General features: G+C 33.2%; 2 protein-coding genes across 3 annotated transcripts; one reads left to right on the forward strand and one right to left on the reverse strand.

The window, feature by feature from the left end:
* Positions 1 to 14,251: 14,251 nt before the first annotated feature.
* On the forward strand, positions 14,252 to 18,328 carry LOC137806670 (uncharacterized). Of its 2 annotated transcripts, none has more exons than XM_068606900.1 (9): positions 14,252 to 14,780; positions 14,855 to 15,053; positions 15,136 to 15,251; positions 15,688 to 15,754; positions 15,951 to 16,001; positions 16,729 to 16,781; positions 16,891 to 17,101; positions 17,847 to 18,017; positions 18,163 to 18,328. In XM_068606900.1, the coding sequence occupies exons 1-9, from the start codon at positions 14,320 to 14,322 to the stop codon at positions 18,220 to 18,222; spliced, it is 1,389 nt and encodes a 462-aa protein (XP_068463001.1). In that variant the 5' UTR covers positions 14,252 to 14,319; the 3' UTR covers positions 18,223 to 18,328. The 2 variants fall into 2 exon arrangements, with proteins under 2 accessions (XP_068463001.1, XP_068463000.1); XM_068606899.1 differs by having other exon boundaries at positions 14,299 to 14,780; positions 15,130 to 15,251.
* LOC137806671 (NADPH-dependent pterin aldehyde reductase) lies at positions 18,246 to 19,344 on the reverse strand. Its single transcript, XM_068606901.1, has 3 exons — positions 19,051 to 19,344; positions 18,877 to 18,946; positions 18,246 to 18,797 (listed from the first exon to the last, which is right to left on the reverse strand). The coding sequence occupies exons 1-3, from the start codon at positions 19,270 to 19,272 to the stop codon at positions 18,355 to 18,357; spliced, it is 735 nt and encodes a 244-aa protein (XP_068463002.1). The 5' UTR covers positions 19,273 to 19,344; the 3' UTR covers positions 18,246 to 18,354.
* Between the last annotated feature and the right edge of the window lie 2,642 nt (positions 19,345 to 21,986).

Genomic DNA, 21,986 nt, shown 5'->3' on the forward strand with positions numbered 1-21,986 from the left:
TGTAGAACTTTATGCACTGTCATGTCATCCTCCAACTTAATGTTTCCATGTGTTTTTTTTTTGTTGTTGTGAGGGTTCAGATGGGATTCTAGTGAGCTCATTGGAGGTTAGAGAATTGGATAGTGCAAGAGTAGCTTGAATTCTAGTGTGTGAATGTATGTGGGGACCCCTTTGATTTTTAGTGGGGACCTGTGTACAACTTTTTGCAATGTCATGTCATCCTCCAAGTTAATGTTTGCATGTTTTTATTTTTGGTGTTGTAAGGGTTCAGATGGGACTTCAGTGCTCGTTGTGTTAAAATATATGGTCTTAAACGAGACGGGGGTGAATTGTTTAAGAGGGGTTTTTGAAAACTTTTTCAGCTTGATGTTGGGAATTGAATTGAATTGAATGATATATAGTTATTGCACCAGGTAGTTGTATGTTGGGAATTGAATTGAATGATATACAAGATATGTTCAAAATATAATCATTTATAATTTCTTCCAATCAATTTCATTGAAATGAATGACAATTAGGTTGGTGAAGAAATAATATTATTCCCCTCCCCTGCGCCCTTATAACATACTATCCACCCATTCATGAACCGAAATACAACACAGGCTTCATAAATATGCTTTATTTGAACTGCCCCATGACCATGCATAAACCTTGTCATGGGTCCCCATATATTAACACATGGGTCCTCAATTACACTTGAAGGGCTCCTATGAGCACCACACGCCTTCACTCAACCAATTGAGGTTCCTATGAGCACCACATAACTTTTGAAGTACGTCCCTTCACACACATCAAGCACTGCAAAGTGCTGAATCCCAAAAAGCATGATCAAAAAATGACCATGCAGAAACCTAGTCAAGGGTTCCCAATTATTAACACATGGGTCTCCACTTACTGTACAAAGGTTCTTATGACCACCACAACATTCCTTTAGTCACCCAATTCACATTCATACTTTATAAGTACGTCACTTGAAACACATCCTGCACTGCCAAGTTCTGAATCCCAAAAACCAAAATGCAAAAAAATGAACATGTAGAAACCTTGTCACGGGTCACCACTTATTTACACATTGGTCCCCACTTACAGTACAAGGGTTCCTATGACCACCACAACATGCCTTTACCCATCCAATATATTCATACCTTACAACTACGTCCCTTGAAAAACATCATGCACTGCCAAGTGCTTAATCCCAAAAAGAAAGATGAAAGAAATGACCATGCAGAAACGTAGTCATGGGTCCCCACCTATGTCCCCACTTACAGTACAGATGTTCTTATTGCAACCACAACATTCCTTAACCCACCCAAATCACATTCATACTTTACAACTATGTCCCTTTCAACACATCCTTCACTGCCAAGTTTTGAATCCCAAAAACCAAAATGCAAAAAAATGAACATGCAAAAACCTTCTCATGGGTCCTCACTTGTTTACACATGGGTCTCCACTTACAGTACATGGGTTCCTATGACCACCACAACATGTATTTACCCACCCAATTCACATTCATACCTTATAACTATGTCCATTGAAACACATCATGCACTGCCAATTACTGAATCCCAAAAATCAAGATGAAAGAAATGACCATGCAGAAACGTAGTCATGGGTCCCCACTTACAGTACAAAGGTTCCTTTTACCACCAGAACATGCCATTACCCACCCAATTCACGTTCATACCCTATAACTACGTCCCTTGAAACACATCCTGCCTGCTAAGTTCTGATTCCCAAAATCCAACATGCAAAAAAAATGAACCTGCATAAACCTTGTCATGGGTCCCTACTTATTTGCACATGGGTTCCCACTAACAATACAGGGGTTCCTATGACCACCACAACATGCCTTTACCCACCCAATTCACATTCATACCTTACAACTACGTCCATTGAAACAAATCATTCACTGCCAATTGCGAATCCCGAAAAGCAAGATAAAAGAAATGACCATGCAGAAACGTAGTCATGGGTCCCTATTTACAGTACAGGGGTTCCTATGACCACCACAACATGCCTTTACCCACTCAATTAACGTTCATACCTTATAACTACGTCCCTTGAAACACATCATGCACTACTAAGTTCTAATTCCCAAAAACCAACATGCAAAAAAAATGACCCTGCAGAAACCTTGTCATGGGTCCCCACTTATAGTACAGGGGTTCCTATGACCACCACAACATGCCTTTACCCACCCAATTCACATTCATACCTTACAACTACGTTCCTTGAAACACATCATGCACTGCCAAGTGCTTAATCCCAAAATGCAACGTAGTCATGGGTCCCCACTTACAGTACAGAGGTTCCCCAGTTACAGTACAAAGGTTCCTATGACCACCACAACATGCCATTACCCACCCAATTCACGTTCATACTGTTGGGTCTATTAGTGTCTAAGTTCAAGAGGGGAGGGGTGAATTGAAGTTATAAAATTTTCCGCAAACACAAACTGATTTACAGTAATTCAAAAGAAAAAGAACAAAATGATTTTGAAAAGAACAGATTTATTTTTCAACACACTTTATCAAAATCAGAACTTATTCAGATTAGCATTGAGATCAAACAGAGAAATTCTCCAGAACAAGATGAGTTATTTTTACAGCAGCTATAATAACAAGATTTACATCAAGAGATCAACACAAGTTCTTTTTATACAATTCTTTAAAAAAAAATGAATCTTTAACCAAGATATTATAAAGAAATTTGTTTGTTCTTAAACCAGTCAACACTCAGATTCAGAAAGCTTATTTGTGATTAAAAGATTTTTCCAGAACAAAAAAGAATAGTATGAGGAAGCCCATAAATAACAGATTCAATTTTAAATGAACAAATTTATTTCCTGACAAATTATCCAATTAACTAGAAAAAAGTGCAGGGATGAGAAGAATGATGCAAGCACAATTTATACTGGTTCACTCATAAAGAGCTACATCTAGTTTCACCTCACACCAAGGTGAAATTCACTAAAAACAGTTCAAATCAAATACAACACCTTGCAGTTCTTGAACCCTACAAGAACAAGGCAACCAAAGTTGAAAAACCCTATTTCAGCACTACTTGCACTTCAAGAAACCCTATCAAGAAGTGACTTTCACAAACACTCTTACACAAGAATAAATTAAGGAAGGATAACACCTGAAAGAAGATGCAAGAAACTGAAAACCAGTAGCCCAAATTGCAGCACAATAGCACCAACACCTTTACCAAGATCAAGGCATTCAAAGAACAAACACTCTTGAAGTTCTTTTTAAAAACCTTTCAAAAACTCATTCAAATCCTTCTCACTCACTGAAAAACGTTTGACCTCTGTTTAAAACGTGATTTCACAACAACCTTTCATGTGAGAAGTGTCTCTCTTTATATAGAAAACAATTTATAACAACTTTTCAAAAAATAGTTAAAAAGTTGTTATAAAAAGACAGGTTAAATCAAAACTAAATAGATTGTTTTTTCTGAAAATACTTCCAACTCATCTTGACAGAAATAACTGGCTTAAACAAACTTTTTGGTGGCCTAACAGAATTTTGAGAAACATTTCAGCAGTTCAAAAATAAATCTATTGTTTTACAAATAAAAAGATTTAATTTTGTGCAGTAACCTGATTTTTTGAGAAAACATAAAGATCTTTTAGGAAAACATTTAATCACTTCTTGTGCTTGATCTTACCACCTTGATTAGGCATATGAGGTAGGTCACGAAGCAAAAGGCAACCTTAAACACACTCTAGCTAATATACAAGATCACCTAATTACACATTACAACCTTCAAAGTAAACTTGTTATTTTCAATATGTTTAGCTCATCTTAATAGAAATAACTGACTGGAACAAACATTTTGGTGCCCTAACAGAATTTTGAAAACATTTCAGCAGTTCAAAAATAAATCTATTTTTTACAAATAAACATATTTATTTTTGTGCAGTAACCTGATTTTTTGAGAAAACTTAAAGATCTTTTAGGAAAACATTGAATCACTTCTTGTGCTTGATCTTACCACCTTGATTAGGAATATGAGGTAGGTCACGAAGCAAAAGGCAACCTTAAACACACTCTAGCTAATGTACAAGATCACCTAATTAAACATTACAACCTTCAAAGTAAACTTGCTATTTTCTACATTAAACACACATTAAGACTTGACAGAGAAGAAGCTTCATCCATCTTCAACACATACCCTCCACCTAGGTTCCTTCAGACACATCATGCACTGCCAAGTTAGGTAATTCCCAAAATGCAAGTTTAAAAAGATGAGTAGAAACCTTGTCACGGGTCCCCACTTAGTAACACATAGGTCCCCACTTACACTGCAAGACTTCCTATGACCACCACAACATGCCTCTACCCACCCAATTGACGTTCATACCCTCCACCTAGGTGCTTTCACACACATGATGGACTGACAAATGCAGAATCCCAATTACCAGTATGAATAAAAACAACATGCACAAACCTTGTCATTGGTTCCCACTTAAACTAAAAGGTCTGCTATGAACATACAATGAATATACACTGAAAACAACAATCAATATCACTCAATTTATGAATATACAACTTCACATACATGTCCTTCAATGATACATTTGTGCCCAAAATATGGTATATAACAATAAATCAAGTAAATAACTTGAATGAAATTTAAATTGCTTCCATTGATCAAACAAATGTATCTATATTGTTTACATCAAGTCATAATAACTAACATTTTTGTCAATAACAATGAAACTGTACAATTACATAAAAAATACGTTCAATAAAAATCAAGGACAATCTACTTCCAAATCTTTCAAGACGGCTTGTCGTTCAACGTTACACTCATCCAGCACCCAAGACAAAAACATTTCTTGACGAGCTCGTTCTGAATAATAAATCATGGAATTAGTTTCCAATCACAAAATTGTAAATTAAATGTGTTAACTGATGAAAATAACTCTTACCGTGGTGTAATGGGGAAAGGTATTCCCATCCAAGTGCTCTGAACCATCCCACAACTCGATATATTTCACAACTAAAATGCCATAATCATAACTGCATAGAAGGAATAAATTTTTAACCCTAAACAACAATTCAAAATATTAAGTCCAAACAAATTAAAATACATATAAAAAAATAACACTATTACTACCAATACTAATCTATTCGGTTGTAGGGGAACCTTTTCTTTTATCAATGAAATTTGAGGACCACTCTTTTCAGAGAAGTCGTCAAGAATTTCGAATAGGTGTTGCAGTCGATCAACCTACAACATGCAACTTAAAAAGAATGATAAACAAATCCAAATCAAATCAATTCATTAAGCATCGAAGAACATCCAACTATTTACCATTGTTGTATCAATGTTTTGTCGACCTTCAATTCCATCACCAATGGAGTCCAATACATCCAATTGTCGAGTCCGACAATTAAGTGCGTACACCCACCAGTGGTCATTGAATACGGTTGGCAGAAACACCTACAAAACAGTGCAAAATTTAAACTGAAAGTCAACATGACCATTCTAACCAACAACAAATTTCAAACAAAACATCAGTAATGTTAACTTACAAAATGACAATAAAATATTCCTTGATACGGGAATAAACCATTCCCATGAAATGACATGTAATCGAAACTGCACCATGAAATTTGTCCCCCATTCATGTTCATCTCATCGATTACACGAGTCTGCAACAAAAAAAAATCTATTATTACTATTATTAAAAACTTAAAACAAATAACAATAAATTTAAATCAACACTAATCGCAAAAATTGGATTGAATGAAACCAATTCAGCAATCCGAATTTCACAATTTGATTCAGATTTAACAACCCAATTACGAATAACATAACCTACAACCACATTCAGCATAACTATGTAAATAATGTAAGCAAATACAACAAACACAACAATATGTCAAATTTTACCATGTTGTCAACTCTAGACTGCGACCTTAATGATTGCAAATCTAACCTCGTCAAAATGTTATTTTGTATGTCTACAATAACACTGGAACAATATTTAACACCAAATCATCATTCATGCAATAACAACAAATAAAGTATTGACTAAAAGTACAATATATTTACTTACCGTTTCATGTCAAACTTATATGCAAAAAATGTTTTATACATCTTTAAAATATCCAAACTGCATGAGCTTGGACCAGCACAAGTTTCACCAGGAGAGGTTGGGTTGGCTCAAAGAACGAATCCAACTGACCAATGATTTTCTTTAACAAGCAGTTGTCGGTCCTCTTGAAGTTGTTTATCCAAATCAACAATTTTATGTTGATTATCTGCAACTTTCTTCTGACAAACTTCATGTTGGTCAAGTAAGTTATCTCACTCACTTGTACCAGCACTACCTTCCTCAACTCCCTCATATGAATCAGCTAAGGCTTCTTTCAGCACTGACTGGCCAATCCCATATAATCTGAAAAAATAAAAAAATTATAATTACTTATAAATTACTGCAAAAGCATGCACCAAAATCTTAACGAATAAAAAAAATATCTCAGCAGATAAAAAAAAATCATGTAACCTTCTTCCATGATTACTTACACACGACCAATGCAAAAATCATGGAAAACCAACACACTCGGCACGGTCACCAACACCCACATGGTGAACAACCCACACCTATTTCCAAAAAAATAATACACAAGTAAATAACATTTAATCAAAATGACCAATTCATTAAAAAAAAACATAATTCTACAAATTTACACTAACCTGCAAGATGGAAACTCAACCTGCCAAATATATTTCACTGGCATTCTTCTCTTTATAGTACACTTGGGATGCCCTCGTTAAACTTGTACATAATACATTAAAAACTGCACCCCCCAGTTATATAAATCTAACGCATCTAAATTGTCTAACAATTTAAAAGCAAAACTAAATGTCCTAGAAGTCCTAAGAACATAAAAAACACATAACCCAAGTAATATGTATAACCTACAAAAATCGTCTACGCTTTTCTTTGTATTCAATTTCTTGTCCCCCAACTTTTTTAAAAAATTTTCTAATTTAATTTCCTCCCCATCATCAAATAACCTATTCACCAAACCTCCCCCATCATTCTCCATTTTCACCTCCTCCACCACAACCGGCAATCCTAATACAAAAAATTCATCAACAACTGAAAAAGGAAGAAAACTTTATGCAATCCTAAATGCACAGTTATCGGATGACCATCTACTCAACAACTCTCTCAGAAGGTTGTTTGAAATGTCTAAGACCTTGTCAATTTCAACCATCCACTTAAATGGAGTTTCTTGTATCCTTTCTCGTTGATAACTAGTAAGGTTACGGTTCACATGATCAATATATTGAGTTTGCACATTGTGTCTAACTCGTACCTGCAAAATCCCAAAATAAAACAAGACCATATATATTTTTTCAACAATGTCAATTCACAAAGTATTCAAATAATATGCATAAAATTAAAAAACAGTACCTTCAATTCAGCTTTTGCATGGGAGACAAAATTCTTGCACAATGAACTTTCCATTCTTTAAACCTTCAGAAACAATTCATTGAATAAAAAACAAAACAGAGAACACAAATAAGTAACACAACAAAAAACAGAAAAGCTCACAAAAAGCACATAAAAACAAACTTAGTTCTTATACACAACAAAAAAAACAACATGCGAACATTAAGTTAAAAGGTTACATAACACTGCAAGAAGTACTTTAGAGGTCACCAAATAAAAACAAAAGGTACACCACTTACATTCACACACCACATTTCAAGCTTCCCTTACAATTATCATTTGTGTAACCTACAATGACCTCATTAGACTTTCTATTAAGCCCTCACAAAAGCAAAAAAAAAGGCATGCAAACACTCACCTCTAACACAACATCACAGTGCAAAAAGTGTTTCACAGGTCACCAAATAAAAACGAATGGGTCACCACTTGCATTCACACAACACATTTCAAGTTGTCCTTAGAATTACAATTTGTCTAACCTACAATGAGCTCACATCACCCAAAAAGGACATGCAAACATTTGTTTCAAAGACAACATGACATGGTATAAATTTATTCATACCCCAAACCACATAAAAAACAAGAGCTCACCACTTAGCTACACATATCACATTTTAAGCTACCTTTAAAATAGTCACTTGTTCAACATGGTCAATGAACTCACTAGACTCCCTTTTGAACCCTCACAAAACCAAAAAAAAACATGCAAACACTCACCTGTAACACAACATCACAGTGCAAAAAGTTCTTCACAGGTCACTAAATAAAAACGAATGGGTCACCACTTGCATTCACATAACACATTTCAAGTTGTCCTTAGAATTACAATTTGTTTAACCTACAATGAGCTCACATCACCCAAAAAGGACATGCAAACATTTGTTTCAAAGACATGACATGGCATAAAGTTATTCATACACTAAACCACATCAAAATCAAGGGCTCACCACTTAGCTACACATATCACATTTCAATCTACCTTTAAAATAGTCACTTGTTCAACATGGTCAATGACCTCACTGGACTCCCTTTTGAACCCTCACAAAACCAAAAAAAGACATGCAAACACTCACCTGTAACACAACATCACAATGCAAAAAGTTCTTTATAGGTCACCGAATAAAAACGAATGGGTCACCACTTGCATTCACACAACACATTTCAAGTTGTCCTTGGAATTACAATTTGTCTAACCTACAATGAGCTCACATCACCCAAACCTACAATGAGCTCACATCACCCAAAAAGGACATGCAAACATTTGTTTCAAAGACAACATGACATGACATAAAGTTATTCATACACTAAACCACATCAAAATCAAGGGCTCGCCACTTAGCTACACATATCACATTTCAAACTACCTTTAAAATAGTCACTTATTCAACATGGTCAATGACCTCACTGGACTCCCTTTTGAACCCTCACAAAACCAAAAAAATGCATGCAAGCACTCACCTGTAACACAACATCACAGTGCAAAAAGTGCTTCACAGGTCACCAAATAAAAATGAATTGATCACCACTTGCCCATGTCACTGTCACTAATTCAGTTCATTAACATTCACATTAAATTCTATCACCAATAACTTAGAACACACAAAAAAAGTTCAAAACCAGTCTGAAAATGGCAGATCACAAAATACTAAACAATGAAATCCAAATCAATTCAAACTTCAAAAACCTAAAAACCACAACACCAATCACTCATGACAAAAGTTTAATACTTTCTCAATAATACAAACTTTCAAATGGAACACAAATATACAATGACCAAGTTTTAGTCCAAGAATAATATCAATCATCAAAGAAGAGAACAACACGCACAACAAAAAAACTCACGTACTAAAACCTTAAATAAACCATATACCACCAAAACTCTAAACCACAAACATCCCATTCTAAACCTTAAAATTCTAGAAAACCCAAAATAAACATACTTACCTTCTCGTCGTCGCCCTTCGCACTACGTCGCCGCCATTGCCTTCGCACTACGTCGTCGTCGTCGCCTTCGCAATGTCTGTTGCAATCTTCATCTTTCCCGTCGGTCCTCTCTCCACGAACGTTGTATTCAATTGCTTGCGGTTCTGAAATTTTTAAATTTCCCTGTGCCTTTCTCATTTTACCCAAATGACCCTGCCACGTAATCACCCCATTTTCCTTTCTCATTTTACAAAATTGCCACTGCCACGTAATCAGCGTTTCCATGTCAACAAGGTGTAATTTGGCTCAAGGGGATTGGGGATGTTGAAAAACCATTTTCCTTCTAAGATAGGTCAATTTACTATTAAATTGTTTTATTTTATTACTGTAGTGATTTTTTATTGTCATTTAAGTATTTTAAATATTTTTACTTTTTTATCTCACTTTTTTTAAACAATATAATATAATTTTTCCTTGTCATAATAAAACATAGAACAAATTATATTTCGTCACCCACATTTCCAGTCCATAAATATTATGTATTATAAAAAATACAAAAAAGATAGATTTCAAATGTTATTGTACCTATATAGACAAAGGGGAACTTAAATAGTACCTGGAAAATTGTTGATGTGTCGATAGCTTCTTACTTCTTCCTTCAAGTTTCCTCATTTTGTTATTGGTACTCGGTCAGTGTGAACTTGTAAAACGTATTCCCCTCAAGTAAGTACTTTGTGTAAAGATTGAATATTGTAAAGCTGATTAAAGCATACTTTACACCTTCGCAAAGGGTTTTATTATAGTGTTGGTTATGGGTCCTTACCATGACGGGTCAGATATCAATTATTGACTAATATGCCTCGTGATCCCTGATTAATAGTTGATATGAATGTGACTCATTGAGTGTTATTGTAACTATCGTTATTGTTATTTATTACGTGACTTGAGATGTTCTTTGACTCGATCAGTCGGTCACCAGGCCCGAGCTGGATCGTCCGGTACTGACCGGTACACTTACCCCCAAGCTCGAAGAGATTAAATGCTGAAGAGTCGTAAAATGGCTGTTTGGGGTTCCCAAGGAGAGATGTGACTGTTGGGTGTATTTAATATTTGTCAGAGATGTAATGCGTGCTTTTTTTACGGGACGATAATAATTTTGATCGCACGGACAATAATAATTGTGATCGCACAGGACGATAATAATTTTGATCGTATGGGGCGATAATAATTCTGATCTCATGGGGTAATAATAATTTTGATCGCATAGGGCGATAATAATTCTAATCGCACGGGGCGATAATAATTTATGCATATCGCTCAGGGCGATAATAATTTATGCAGATCGCCTAGGGCGATAATAATTTATGCGGATCGCCAGGGCAATAATAATTTATACGGATCGCCCAAGGCGATAATAATTTATGTGGATCGCGCAGGATAATAATATTTTGTTGATCGCGCGGGGCGATAATGTTTTATGCGAATCGCGGGGCGATAACATTTTGTTGATCACGCAGGGTGATAATAATTTATGCGGATCGCGTGGGGCGATAATAATTATGCGGACCACGTGGGACGATAACATTTTGTTGATCGCGCAGGGCAATAATAATTTGTTGATCGCTCGGGACGATAATTTATCTTGGTCGTTCAGGGCGATAATAATTTATTTTAGTCGCACGGAGCGATAATGCGGTCGGTAGGATTCTTGCTCAGCCGTATAAATAAGCAAGAATATAATATATAATTATAAAGTACCTGGTTAAAGCCTTCTCGGTTGAGAACCCTCCTTAGATTCCACGTGTTGCCAATATTCCAACGATCAAGTGGGTAAAAGCATAAAATGTGTTATGTATTGTATAGAATAATACTTATCTTATTTTCGGGGTTCATGCTCTATTTATAGAGTTTTGTCTTATCTCCTCTAATTCCTCTTTTTTTAGGAGGATAAAATCTCAACAAAATGATATAATCATAACAGATTCAAACAACAATAATTGTGTTAGAACAATAATAATTTTGATCGCACTGGGCGATAATAACTCTGATCGCACGGGGCGATAATAATTCTTTCAGGATAAAATCTCAATAGATTTAAATGATCATAACAAATTTAAATAATAATCATTTTCCTTATTACCTCATATCGGGTTATATCCGATTAAGATCAACGCTCAAACCTTTCCAATTAGGAGGAAGTTGCACTTCCATGATTTGATTAGTAAAGAAGTGTCCCTTAGGATCATCCTTCAAAATAACAGTGCATTCTTGATTTTGCAATCTACCTTGTTCATACCATTTGTTTTCTTTAACTCTATCTCAGCCCCACGGTAGCCCCCAATTGTACCTATATGGATAAAGAGAGGCTTAGATAGTACCTGGAACTGGTTGTACAATTGTTGATGTGTCAATAGCCTCTTACTCCTTCCTTCAAGTTTCCTCCTTTTGTTATTGGCTTCCTTCAAGTTTCCTCCTTTTGTTATTGGTTTCCTTCAAGTTTCCTCCTTTTGTTATTAGTGCTCGGTCAGGGTGGACCTAAAAAAGACACTCTAACGCTCAAGTAAGTACTATGTGTAAAGAGTGTACATTGTAAAGCTGATTAAACCGTACCTTACACCTCCGCAGAAGGTTTTGTTTATAATGTTGTTATGGACCCTTGCCATGATGGACCAGATATTAGTTATTGACTAATATGCATCGTGATCCTTGATTAATAGGAGATATGAATGTGATTCATTAAGTGTTATTGTAACTATTGTTATTGTTATTTATTGCGTGACTTGAGATGTTCTTTGACTGTCGGTCACCAGGTTCGAGACTGACTTGTTTGGTACCGACTGATTCAGTTATATAGGAAAGTGAAGATGTAATAAAGTAGTATTTCACAGGATTTATTTTAAAAATATAATATATTCATTATATAAATTTAATTTGATAAAAAATCAATTTAAAAAAAATCAGAACAAATACATCAATTAAAAGATACAAAATAAAGGAAGTTTTTGTGTTGTATATTTAAATTATATTGATATTAGACTATTTTTTGAACATGTACATGGGTCCTTTGAAAACAACTTTAATATTTATTAATAAAAATAAATTTTATAATATATAAAACATTAATTTTATGTATTATATTTAAATTAAAATAATAATAATAGTAATAATAATATCATAAAGTAATTATAATAAAAAATATTATAAAAATCATATATTAATTTGAATTATCATTATTATAAAACGGATGGAAATTTTGATGTCGTCACGCTGTTACTTATCTATTAATTTCAAAAATTACACATTTTAAATATTTTATTAAAAAAATTAATTATTTATTTATATAAGTAAAGATTGTTAGTTAAATCTAACTTTAATTAATTCATAGAAAACAATTATTTATAAATTAAAATTAAAATGGATAGTATGAATTAAAGGGAAGTATAAATAGAATGTATATAAATATAAAGTATTTAAATATAAAAAAAAATAAAAGCAAGTCTGAGTAAATAAACCAAACATAATTAAATGAAGGTAAACGAAACAAAATATAAATAAATAAACCAAGCATAAATTGTTTAGGTCTCAACAAACTGAGATAAAACTATGAAAGTGTGAAAATGTGAGAGGCAAGTTTAAGGAAGTGAGTGGGTTTGGATTAGGGTATGTTACACTCATGCCTAAGAAATGTTTATTGAAGTTTGTGAGTGATATGATGATTGAGTGAGTATTTTTAATTTTTTTAAAGATGTAAAATGCAATATTACAAATTTATCATTGTTTTTAAAAGAAATTGAATAATGACATATGAGATATTTTTGTGTAGATTTGAGTTAATTAAAATCATGTAAATTATTTTTAATACCGTAAAATAATTTTTTTCAAAAAAACATTAATCAATTAATATTGTTATTACATGAAAAAATGTCATAAAAATAATATCATAATTAAACATATACAAATTTATTGTTATATTTAAAATAATTTAAAAAATATAATTTATTTATTTTTGTATTTTTATCACAATCGATTATCATTAATTTTGAACTTTATGAGATAATTGATTATCATGTCATTTTTTTACCAAAATCAAAAATCAATTATCTCAAATATTGAAAATAAATGGTAATTGGTTATTGCCTTTCGATGGTGTGAGTACTTCACATGGATGCAGAGTAATGAGGAGTTTTCTCTTCGTTCCAAACATGTAATTCTTTCGCACAATAAGTGATCGACGAAAAGAAACACAACATTGATGTCCTATTTGGTTTGTTGCTCTGTCTCGAACACAATTTTGTTGACCTCTTTTAACCTGTCTAAAATGTATAAATTCTTTCATTCATATCTAAAACTTAAAAGAAGGTTACAAATCCTATAAAATAATATTATCGTAATTAAATCGTATATAAAGTTAGCCACACAACTTGTTTAAAAAAAAATTACTTAAAAATGAACTAACAAATCTTTAAACACATGTGGATTCTTGGTTAAGACCATTTAAATATACTGCTATGGACGATGAGCCAAACTCTTGTGTGAAAATAGGAGTTTCCCACGAAAAAGTACATGATGGTTACGTTCAAAACCATAAAGATTGCACAACGCACAGATTTTCAGAGACTATTTAACATTCGTTAATATTATGTATTATAAAAAATAAAAATAAAAAAGACAGATTTAAATGTTACAGAGAGAAGTGAAGAAGATGTAATAAATAATGGTATAATAGAAGAAGATAAAAAAGAAATGAAGAATGTAATATAGTTAACATTCACCTATCATGAGTCTAATTATTATGGGTTGTTGATGAATTTAAAAAACACAAAAATTGAAATAAGAAAATATTGGATTAATGAGAAAAAAAAAGTAATAAAATATATATTATCCGATGATTGGGGGGTTCCGGAGAAGTGGGAATGGCGGGTGTGGGAGGCAGTGTGAGGTGCTGTACATGCAATCCTTCTTCTTCTTCTTCTTCTTTCTTTGTGAGGAAACCACCTTCTCCGGTGAGATTCAGATTCCGATTGAAATTCAGAACTAATGCTCTCTTTGGGGATTGGGGATTAGGGAACAGAAAGAATTCCCTCTCCTTCTCCTCAACTCCCCAACAGCAATTCAGTTTCAGTTTGACAGACACAGACACAGTCCGAGTGTCGGTGGTGTCTTCCATCTCCGACGTTCCGGGAAGGGAATGGGACGCATGTGCTGTGGATGCGAGTGGCGCTCACTCCTTCAATCCTTTCCTTTCCCACGCCTTTCTCTCAGCCTTAGAGCACTCTGCCTCCGCCGTCAGGGAAACTGGATGGACGCCACACCACATCGTTGCCAAAGATCAGGTCAACAACATTCTCGCCGTCGTCCCTCTCTACCTTAAAACGTATGTTGTTTCTTTCTTCTTTCTTCTTTCTTCCTTTTCTGTCATCCCTTTTCCTTCACTCTCTTTCGTTGCAGCCATTCCTACGGTGAATTTGTCTTTGATCACTCTTGGGCCAATGCTTACCATTCATACGGATACAAATATTACCCCAAGTTACAATCTTGTGTGCCCTTCACGCCTGTAACCGGTCCAAGGATCTTACTTCGTAACACCGCCTTCAAAGATCAAGTCTTTGACTGTATTGTCTCTGCATTGAAGGACCTCACTGCCAATGTAATCGATCACCAACTCCTCCTCCTGCTTTTTACTACATGCATTTGCTAATTCATCTCTTTCTATCTCTTTACAGTACCAGCTTTCCTCATTACATGTTACTTTTCCCTCTGAGAATGAGTGGCTTAAACTCACCCAAAAGGGCTTCCTCCCCAGGATTGGAATGCAGTACCACTGGAAAAACCGTAACTACAAAAAGTGAGTCATCCATGTACACTGTTTCTGCCTCCCATGCATATCTTCTTCTTTTTCTAATTGACAAACAATCCCTAGCTACACTAATCACACTTGACGACAGTAAAATATTTCTTTCTTTCCTTTCTTTTCATGCAGAAGTTGTCATTACTCGGTTGTTAGATCTCTGTTTACTTCTTTTCCACCTCTTTGTTTATCATTGTTTCCCGTCGTGTTTTTTATAATTTTTAAAGTAATAATTTTGTTTCTCAGAAATGTGCTGGACAGTGGAAAGGATCCAATCATTCATCTTCCTTTTTCAAGTGTTTTATATGTTTACAAGATGTCATTGAGTTCTCATCTGTGATTTTGATCCACTATAATAGTTCTGTAAAGAGACGTGTTTTGTTAGTCCTAAACATTAGTCTATACAAATACTGTTGTTATTTAATGTTTGCAGTTTTGATGACTTCTTGATGGACATGAAGCAAAGTAAAAGAAAAAATATACGTCAAGAGCGTAAAAAGGTTGGTTTTCATGTAAAAAAGTGAGTTTTTTTAGAATTCTATTGGCTTGTGATAGCATAATGAGAATGTATTGCGAAAATGCCTTCTTTTCTTTGGGTCACCTTGAGCCAAATGATTCTGGATTTTAAATGACGTGAATGCACATTGATCTGATAGTTATGTAGTCACATATATCTTACGATGACTTTATCTGCAGATCTCAGCCCAGAACTTGATTATGAAACGGCTCCGGGGTTATGAAATAAAGGTACTTTACTTTATATCTATACTAAAGGGTTGCAATTACTCTTATGTTTTTTGGAAGATTTGAGTGCATGATACAGAGGATGTTCTGTGACAAATTATATAAAAGTACCGGATATTAACGATCTTCTGTTGAAGTAAACGTGGCCAATTGATGTCTTCTAGCAATAGGATGGAGAACATCATAGTTCTTTTCATATTGAAGATTAAGAAAAATTTATATTATGAAGAATATTAAAATCACCTTACACTTTTTCCTATAGTATAGGATTTTATAATATTACAATATAACATATTTGCCATCATTATAAGTTAATTAATGCTCAACTAAGGGTAACTTACTGCTTATATGCACCAATTTTAACCCATTTGCAAAGAAACCTTAGGGTATACATGATGCAAATGATCCCCTAAAGTTCGCAGTACACGCAAAAATGACCTTTTGTTACTCAAACCATTAAATATCTTAATGACACTGTCATACCACACCAAAACAGTGCGTGAGAGAAATGTTATCTAGAATATCCAAAATTCACTTAAAATGGTTTGGAAGATATGTTCATCCCAGCATTCTCTCGGTAAATCATGATGTTCTGATCATTACACATTTGACAGCAATTCAATTCTAGTGTGCATTTTAAAGATATTACAATGGTATACTTTATTGGGAAAAACTTTTAGTTGTGATTCCCTCTACTCGCGAACTCACTTATGTTTTTTTGTACTCGAAGGCTAGGCACTGGGATTCTTTCTACACTTTTTACAGGAACACAACTGATAACAAGTATGGTACCCTAATTGAACTTTGTAGTTTTGATTTTTTTTTAAAATGTTTGATGACATGGGAATGGTTGAAGTGTCAATATTTAGTATTGTTGTTGGTCTATTGACAGATGGGGTACTCCTCACCTGACAAGGGAATTTTTCCATGAGCTGGGATCGAAAATGGGAGATAACGTGCTACTTGTTGTGGCTGAAGAAGGGGATGAGCTTGTTGCTGGAGCCCTAAATCTTATTGGAGGAGATACTTTGTTTGGGCGCCTATGGGGGTGTCAGCCGCAAAGTTACTTCCCAAGTTTGCATTTTGAAGCATGCTATTACCAGGTCCATGCTTCTCATTATTTTTTGTCCAAAGTTATGATTATTATTAGATTGTATCTCTTTTTATAGAATGGATTTCCCTTTTTGCTTCCAAGTGGGTGTCTGTAGACAATCTTTTTTTCTCTATAACCTCTAATTTGGCCTCTATTTCTATGTAACAGAGACATTAACATGAACACTTGTAATATCTAAAAACTTGTAATATCTAAAAAGTAGGACAAAGTAGAACACGTGTAATATCTAAAAAGTAGGACAAAGTAGAACACGTGTAATCTCTAAAAAGTAGGACACATGTAATCTCTAAAAAGTAAGACATGTGTAGTAAGACATGTGTAATCTCTAAAAAGTATGACATGTGTAATAAGACACGTGTAATCTTTACCATATAAGACAGGAAGACACAAATCTATATATTATATTATTATAAATTATATAAATTGACAATCAAGACTTGTGTGTGAGTGGGTTTTTTTTAATGACAGAAAGATGCTTCCTATGACTAGTTCAAAAAAATTTGTTTCTTAGTTTGAGTTTTTAGAAGATAATTGTATTTGTCATTTTTAAACTTGTGTTAGAACTGTGCTAAAATTTTCGGAGATCTTCTTCCTAATGTCATATATGTGTCCGTTTAAGAGACATTTAATAGGCGTGTCCGAAGAGAAAAAAGTTTCTTTTTTCCTTTGATTTAGTAGGATATATTTTTCTTTTCATTTTTGGACTAAGCTATGTGTATATATATACTTTTCAGGCAATTGAAGCAGCCATCGAACTAAATCTTAAAACAGTAGAGGCAGGAGCTCAGGGTGAACACAAGATTCAGCGGGGATATCTTCCTGTGACAACTTTTAGCTGCCATTACCTTATTGATGAAGAATTTAGGGAGGCCATCCAAGATTTTCTGGAACGTGAAGCTTCTCAGGTATGATGCATTAACTATTAGTTAGGTATTATTATGCATAAATTATTAGTTTTAGCATTCGCGAGATCTATGTACTTTCAGCTGAGGTAAATAGTTAGAGGCCTTGAAAAACAAATTTATTAAGGGTGAGTTTTTGTGTGTGCAGGTGAAGCTTGTGATAAAACTCTTGCAAGATTCTGGACCTTTCAAGGAAGGAATAGTATAGAGAGGAAAAGGGAGGGTACAGTGTATTGTAAATAAGAACATGGATTATATAATGTAATAGTTTGACATTTGTTTGAAAGAAGAAATGCATAAAGAAATTGAAAGAAGAATAGAATGAGAAGAGGGAAGGATGTCAGACAGTGAGAGAGGCACCGTTGTCTGCGGGGGTGAGATTGAGAATGAGTGTGGCAGCCTTGAGAGCCCAGGAGTGAGGGGACTGGTAGAGAGAGGCAGAAGTGCCGAAGCAAGAGGAGAGCATGTCGGTGTGGATCACACCTGGATTCAGAGCCACCACGGCCATCCCTTGACCCACCTCCTTCGCCACCGACTTGCTCAGCCCTTCTATGGCCCACTTAGAGGCGCAGTAGGGAGCCACCAGCGCCGCACCGGACCTTCCCCATCCCGACGACATGTTCACTATTATGCCTTCCGCCTTCTTCCACTCTATCATGAGAGGGATGAAGTGGCGCAACACGTTCGCAGTCCCTTTCACGTTCGTATCCATCACCTCCTCGAACTCCTCCTCCGGAACCTCCCACAGCTTGTTGTTCTTGTTGATTGTTCCGGCGTTGTTCACTGATCAACAAATCCACACCCTCATTTCACACTAAAATTTACTTAAATTACTTAATTAATTAGGGTTACGCTTACGAACCTATGATGTCCGGAACGGCCTTGTTGTCCATTACAAGGCGGGCCATTTGCTGAACGCTCTCGGAGGACTTCTGAAACAAATCAACGAAATTGTGTTTGTGAGTGGGAAGAGACAGAGACAGTAAGAGAAAGAGAAAGAGAAAGAATGGTTGTGATTGAAGGAAGAAGCACTAACGACGTCGGCATTGAAGAAGAAATGGTTGAGGTTGCGATTGGTAGAAGAGAGTTGGGTTTGAAGGGAATCTAGATTTTGCTGAGAACGGGAGCAGCCGATAACTGTATGACCTCGAGTGGCGAGTTCAACGGCCAGTGCTCTCCCAATCCCTTTCCCAACTCCTGTTATCAGCACCGTTCTCCCTGTCCCTGTCGTCATCTTTCTCTCTTTCCCCAACTCCATTCCTGCTTTTAACCTTTTCTTCTTTTCTTTTTTTCACAAACTCATTTTTATAACTTTTTAAACTTATTATACAATTTCTTATTTCTTAAAATTTTCTATTATAACATACTTAATCTTTTGTAATTATACTTTTATTTAATATATCTTATTTTATTAAAAATATTTTATACGAATTACTTAAAAAATAAAATTATATTTTAATTTTTAAATTAATATTAATGTATAATTTTTATATGACTTTTCAAGATAAAAAAGAACATATTCTCACCCATTTCTACATTAAATCTTATATAAAATAAAATAACATTCACTTTCAATCGAATTTTATCTTTTATTTTTCAATTATAATTCATCCAAAATTATTATGTATATTACATTTCTATCATGTAAGAATTGAATCATAAGAATAAGAATTGAGTGAAAGAGAAAAATGTGTGTTTCCACTTGTATTAATTATAAATTCTTATCTCCCATGTGAATAACAAAAAGTAATTAATATTGTTTTAATTTATTTTTTGGAATCAAGAACCATTAGACAATTCTGACTTGAAAAACAACTACCAAAGTATTAATTATAATTTATTATATAATCTATAACATTAATGTAAACATTAGAGGTCGGTGTAACTCCATACTTTCTCTTCCTCTTTAACAATTTATTTACTCATATATGACCTGTTTTTTGATAAAATATTAAATATTAATTAACTTTTTTCTTATATTTATAAACTTTTAGAGTTTAAAAAATATACTAAAATTATGAATAAATATTTTTATATTTAAATCCAATACATAGTTATTGATTAAAAGCAATTAACTTACATATACTAGAAATACACACGCAAGAATCTGTGTGTATCCAAATTTTATTATTATTACTATTATTATTATATATTTATATTTAATAAAATAAATTATAAATTTATATTATACTATTTTAATTTATCATAAACTTATATATATTTACATTTATTAAAATGAAGTATAAAGTATTTTTATGTGTTTTTGTATTTATTAATATATATATATATATATATATATATATAAAAGTTTATAATTAAAAAATACACGACAACACTTATATTTCTAATAATTATTATTATTATTATTTGATTATTAAAATTGAGATTAAAAATATAAATAACATAATTATTTATTATGTTTAACAAAGGGCTAGTACTTAATATCATTTTTTTAATCTTGATTTATATAATAAGTAAGAGTGCATTTCATCCTTTCTAAAGGTTAAGATAAAAAATACTTTCGAATTATTTTAAATATATGAAAATTTTCAAATTCTTTTAAATTTATAATTTTTTGAAATCTTATAATTTCATATTTTATAAAAAAATTACATTATAAATTACAAAATTTCAATTATAAAAGTATTTTAAAAAATCTTCAGAAAATTATTACATTCTTACAATATTTTAATTTCTGTACGTACAAAAATCTTTTGAAATTTCACTTGATTTTGTCCCTAAGAATATATATGTACATATATATTTTTTTTATGATAAGTAATGTTCATTTGTTATGATAAATCTAATTGTAAGAACAAAGGAAAAGAAAATATTTTTTTAAAAACAAATTGTATTTTAAAAATAATTAATTATAAATATATAAACTTTAAGACAATTGTTTGACCATAGTCAATGTTAGTCACACTAGAAATTTCAAAGAAATTAGTCAAAAAGCTATATTAGTTATAAGGATTCATCATAAAAAAAAATACACAAATATAAGAATATTTTATGTAATTTTATGTACAAGTGGAGAATTATGGGACAAAAAATAAATCTGTTTGGTTTGAGACTTAGTACAACTCAAATTCATGATCTTATTTGGTTTGCACAATGTACAATCAAGATTAATGTTTATAAAACAATCATTTTAATGCTCTCTTGATAAGAAAAAAAAAACATTTCAGTCTTTAATAATAAAAAAAAGAATTTAAGGGGAAAATAGTGAAGGAATAAGAACGTCATGTGGATGTCTGAAAAGTCGAAAACAAAACATAGTGTTAGGTTTATAGTTAGTGTCTTTGAAAAAAATTTGAGAAACTTACTCATTTGAGAGTGGGGCTGAGTGAGTGAGGGGGATTGGAGTAGAGAGAGAGAGAGAGAGCGTTTGATGAAGAGCCACACCCATCTTAATTCAACCAAGGGACCAAACTTCATGTGCTTGATGGCGATGACAAGATGATAACAACTGTAAACCAATACAAATCCTATATACAAAAACACAATGCATGTAAAGAATATGGAACAAAACAAAACAAAAATTAGAAAAAAAAAATAAGAAGAGTGATAATGGAAGTGCGTGTCTCCAAGAGAAGAGATGTGATAGAAGGGAGTGAGACTTCAGCTACATTAATATTGTAATTGATACAATTAAGAGAGAAGTGAGAAGTTTTTTATAAAAAGAAAAGTTTTTGACGGGAGGGAAGTTGTTAAGAAAGTTATGTAAATTAAGTTTTTGGTTTTCAGATTATAGATAGACTTAAAAAAATAAGAGTAAATACCAAAAAATGAAATGAAAGGAATGTCCGAGATAACAATACAATAATAAAAAAACCTCTTATTATATATTTCAAAAATAATAAAATAAAATATTTGTATAAGAATAAAATGGGAGAATAAATGTGTACACCAAAAGAGCAGTTATGAAGAGGATCCTCTTTATTTATACTAGCGGAAACATAAGCGAAATTA

This window comes from Phaseolus vulgaris, chromosome 3 (genome assembly GCF_000499845.2).
Source record: "Phaseolus vulgaris cultivar G19833 chromosome 3, P. vulgaris v2.0, whole genome shotgun sequence".
NCBI lineage: Eukaryota > Viridiplantae > Streptophyta > Magnoliopsida > Fabales > Fabaceae > Phaseolus > Phaseolus vulgaris.

What these genes read in the sequence shown, in the direction of transcription:
- LOC137806671 (XM_068606901.1), bottom strand. Translation starts at nt 19,272, where the DNA reads ATGGAGTTGGGGAAAGAGAGAAAGATGACGACAGGGACAGGGAGAACG. An exon ending in TCTTCTTCAATGCCGACGTC is followed by an intron (nt 18,947 to 19,050) that starts GTTAGTGCTTCT and finishes GATTTGTTTCAG; the next exon opens with AAGTCCTCCGAGAGCGTTCA. An exon ending in GGCCGTTCCGGACATCATAG is followed by an intron (nt 18,798 to 18,876) that starts GTTCGTAAGCGT and finishes TTTGTTGATCAG; the next exon opens with TGAACAACGCCGGAACAATC.
- LOC137806670 (XM_068606899.1), top strand. Translation starts at nt 14,320, where the DNA reads ATGGCGGGTGTGGGAGGCAGTGTGAGGTGCTGTACATGCAATCCTTCT. An exon ending in GTCCCTCTCTACCTTAAAAC is followed by an intron (nt 14,781 to 14,854) that starts GTATGTTGTTTC and finishes CTTTCGTTGCAG; the next exon opens with CCATTCCTACGGTGAATTTG. An exon ending in TGGAACGTGAAGCTTCTCAG is followed by an intron (nt 18,018 to 18,162) that starts GTATGATGCATT and finishes TTGTGTGTGCAG; the next exon opens with GTGAAGCTTGTGATAAAACT.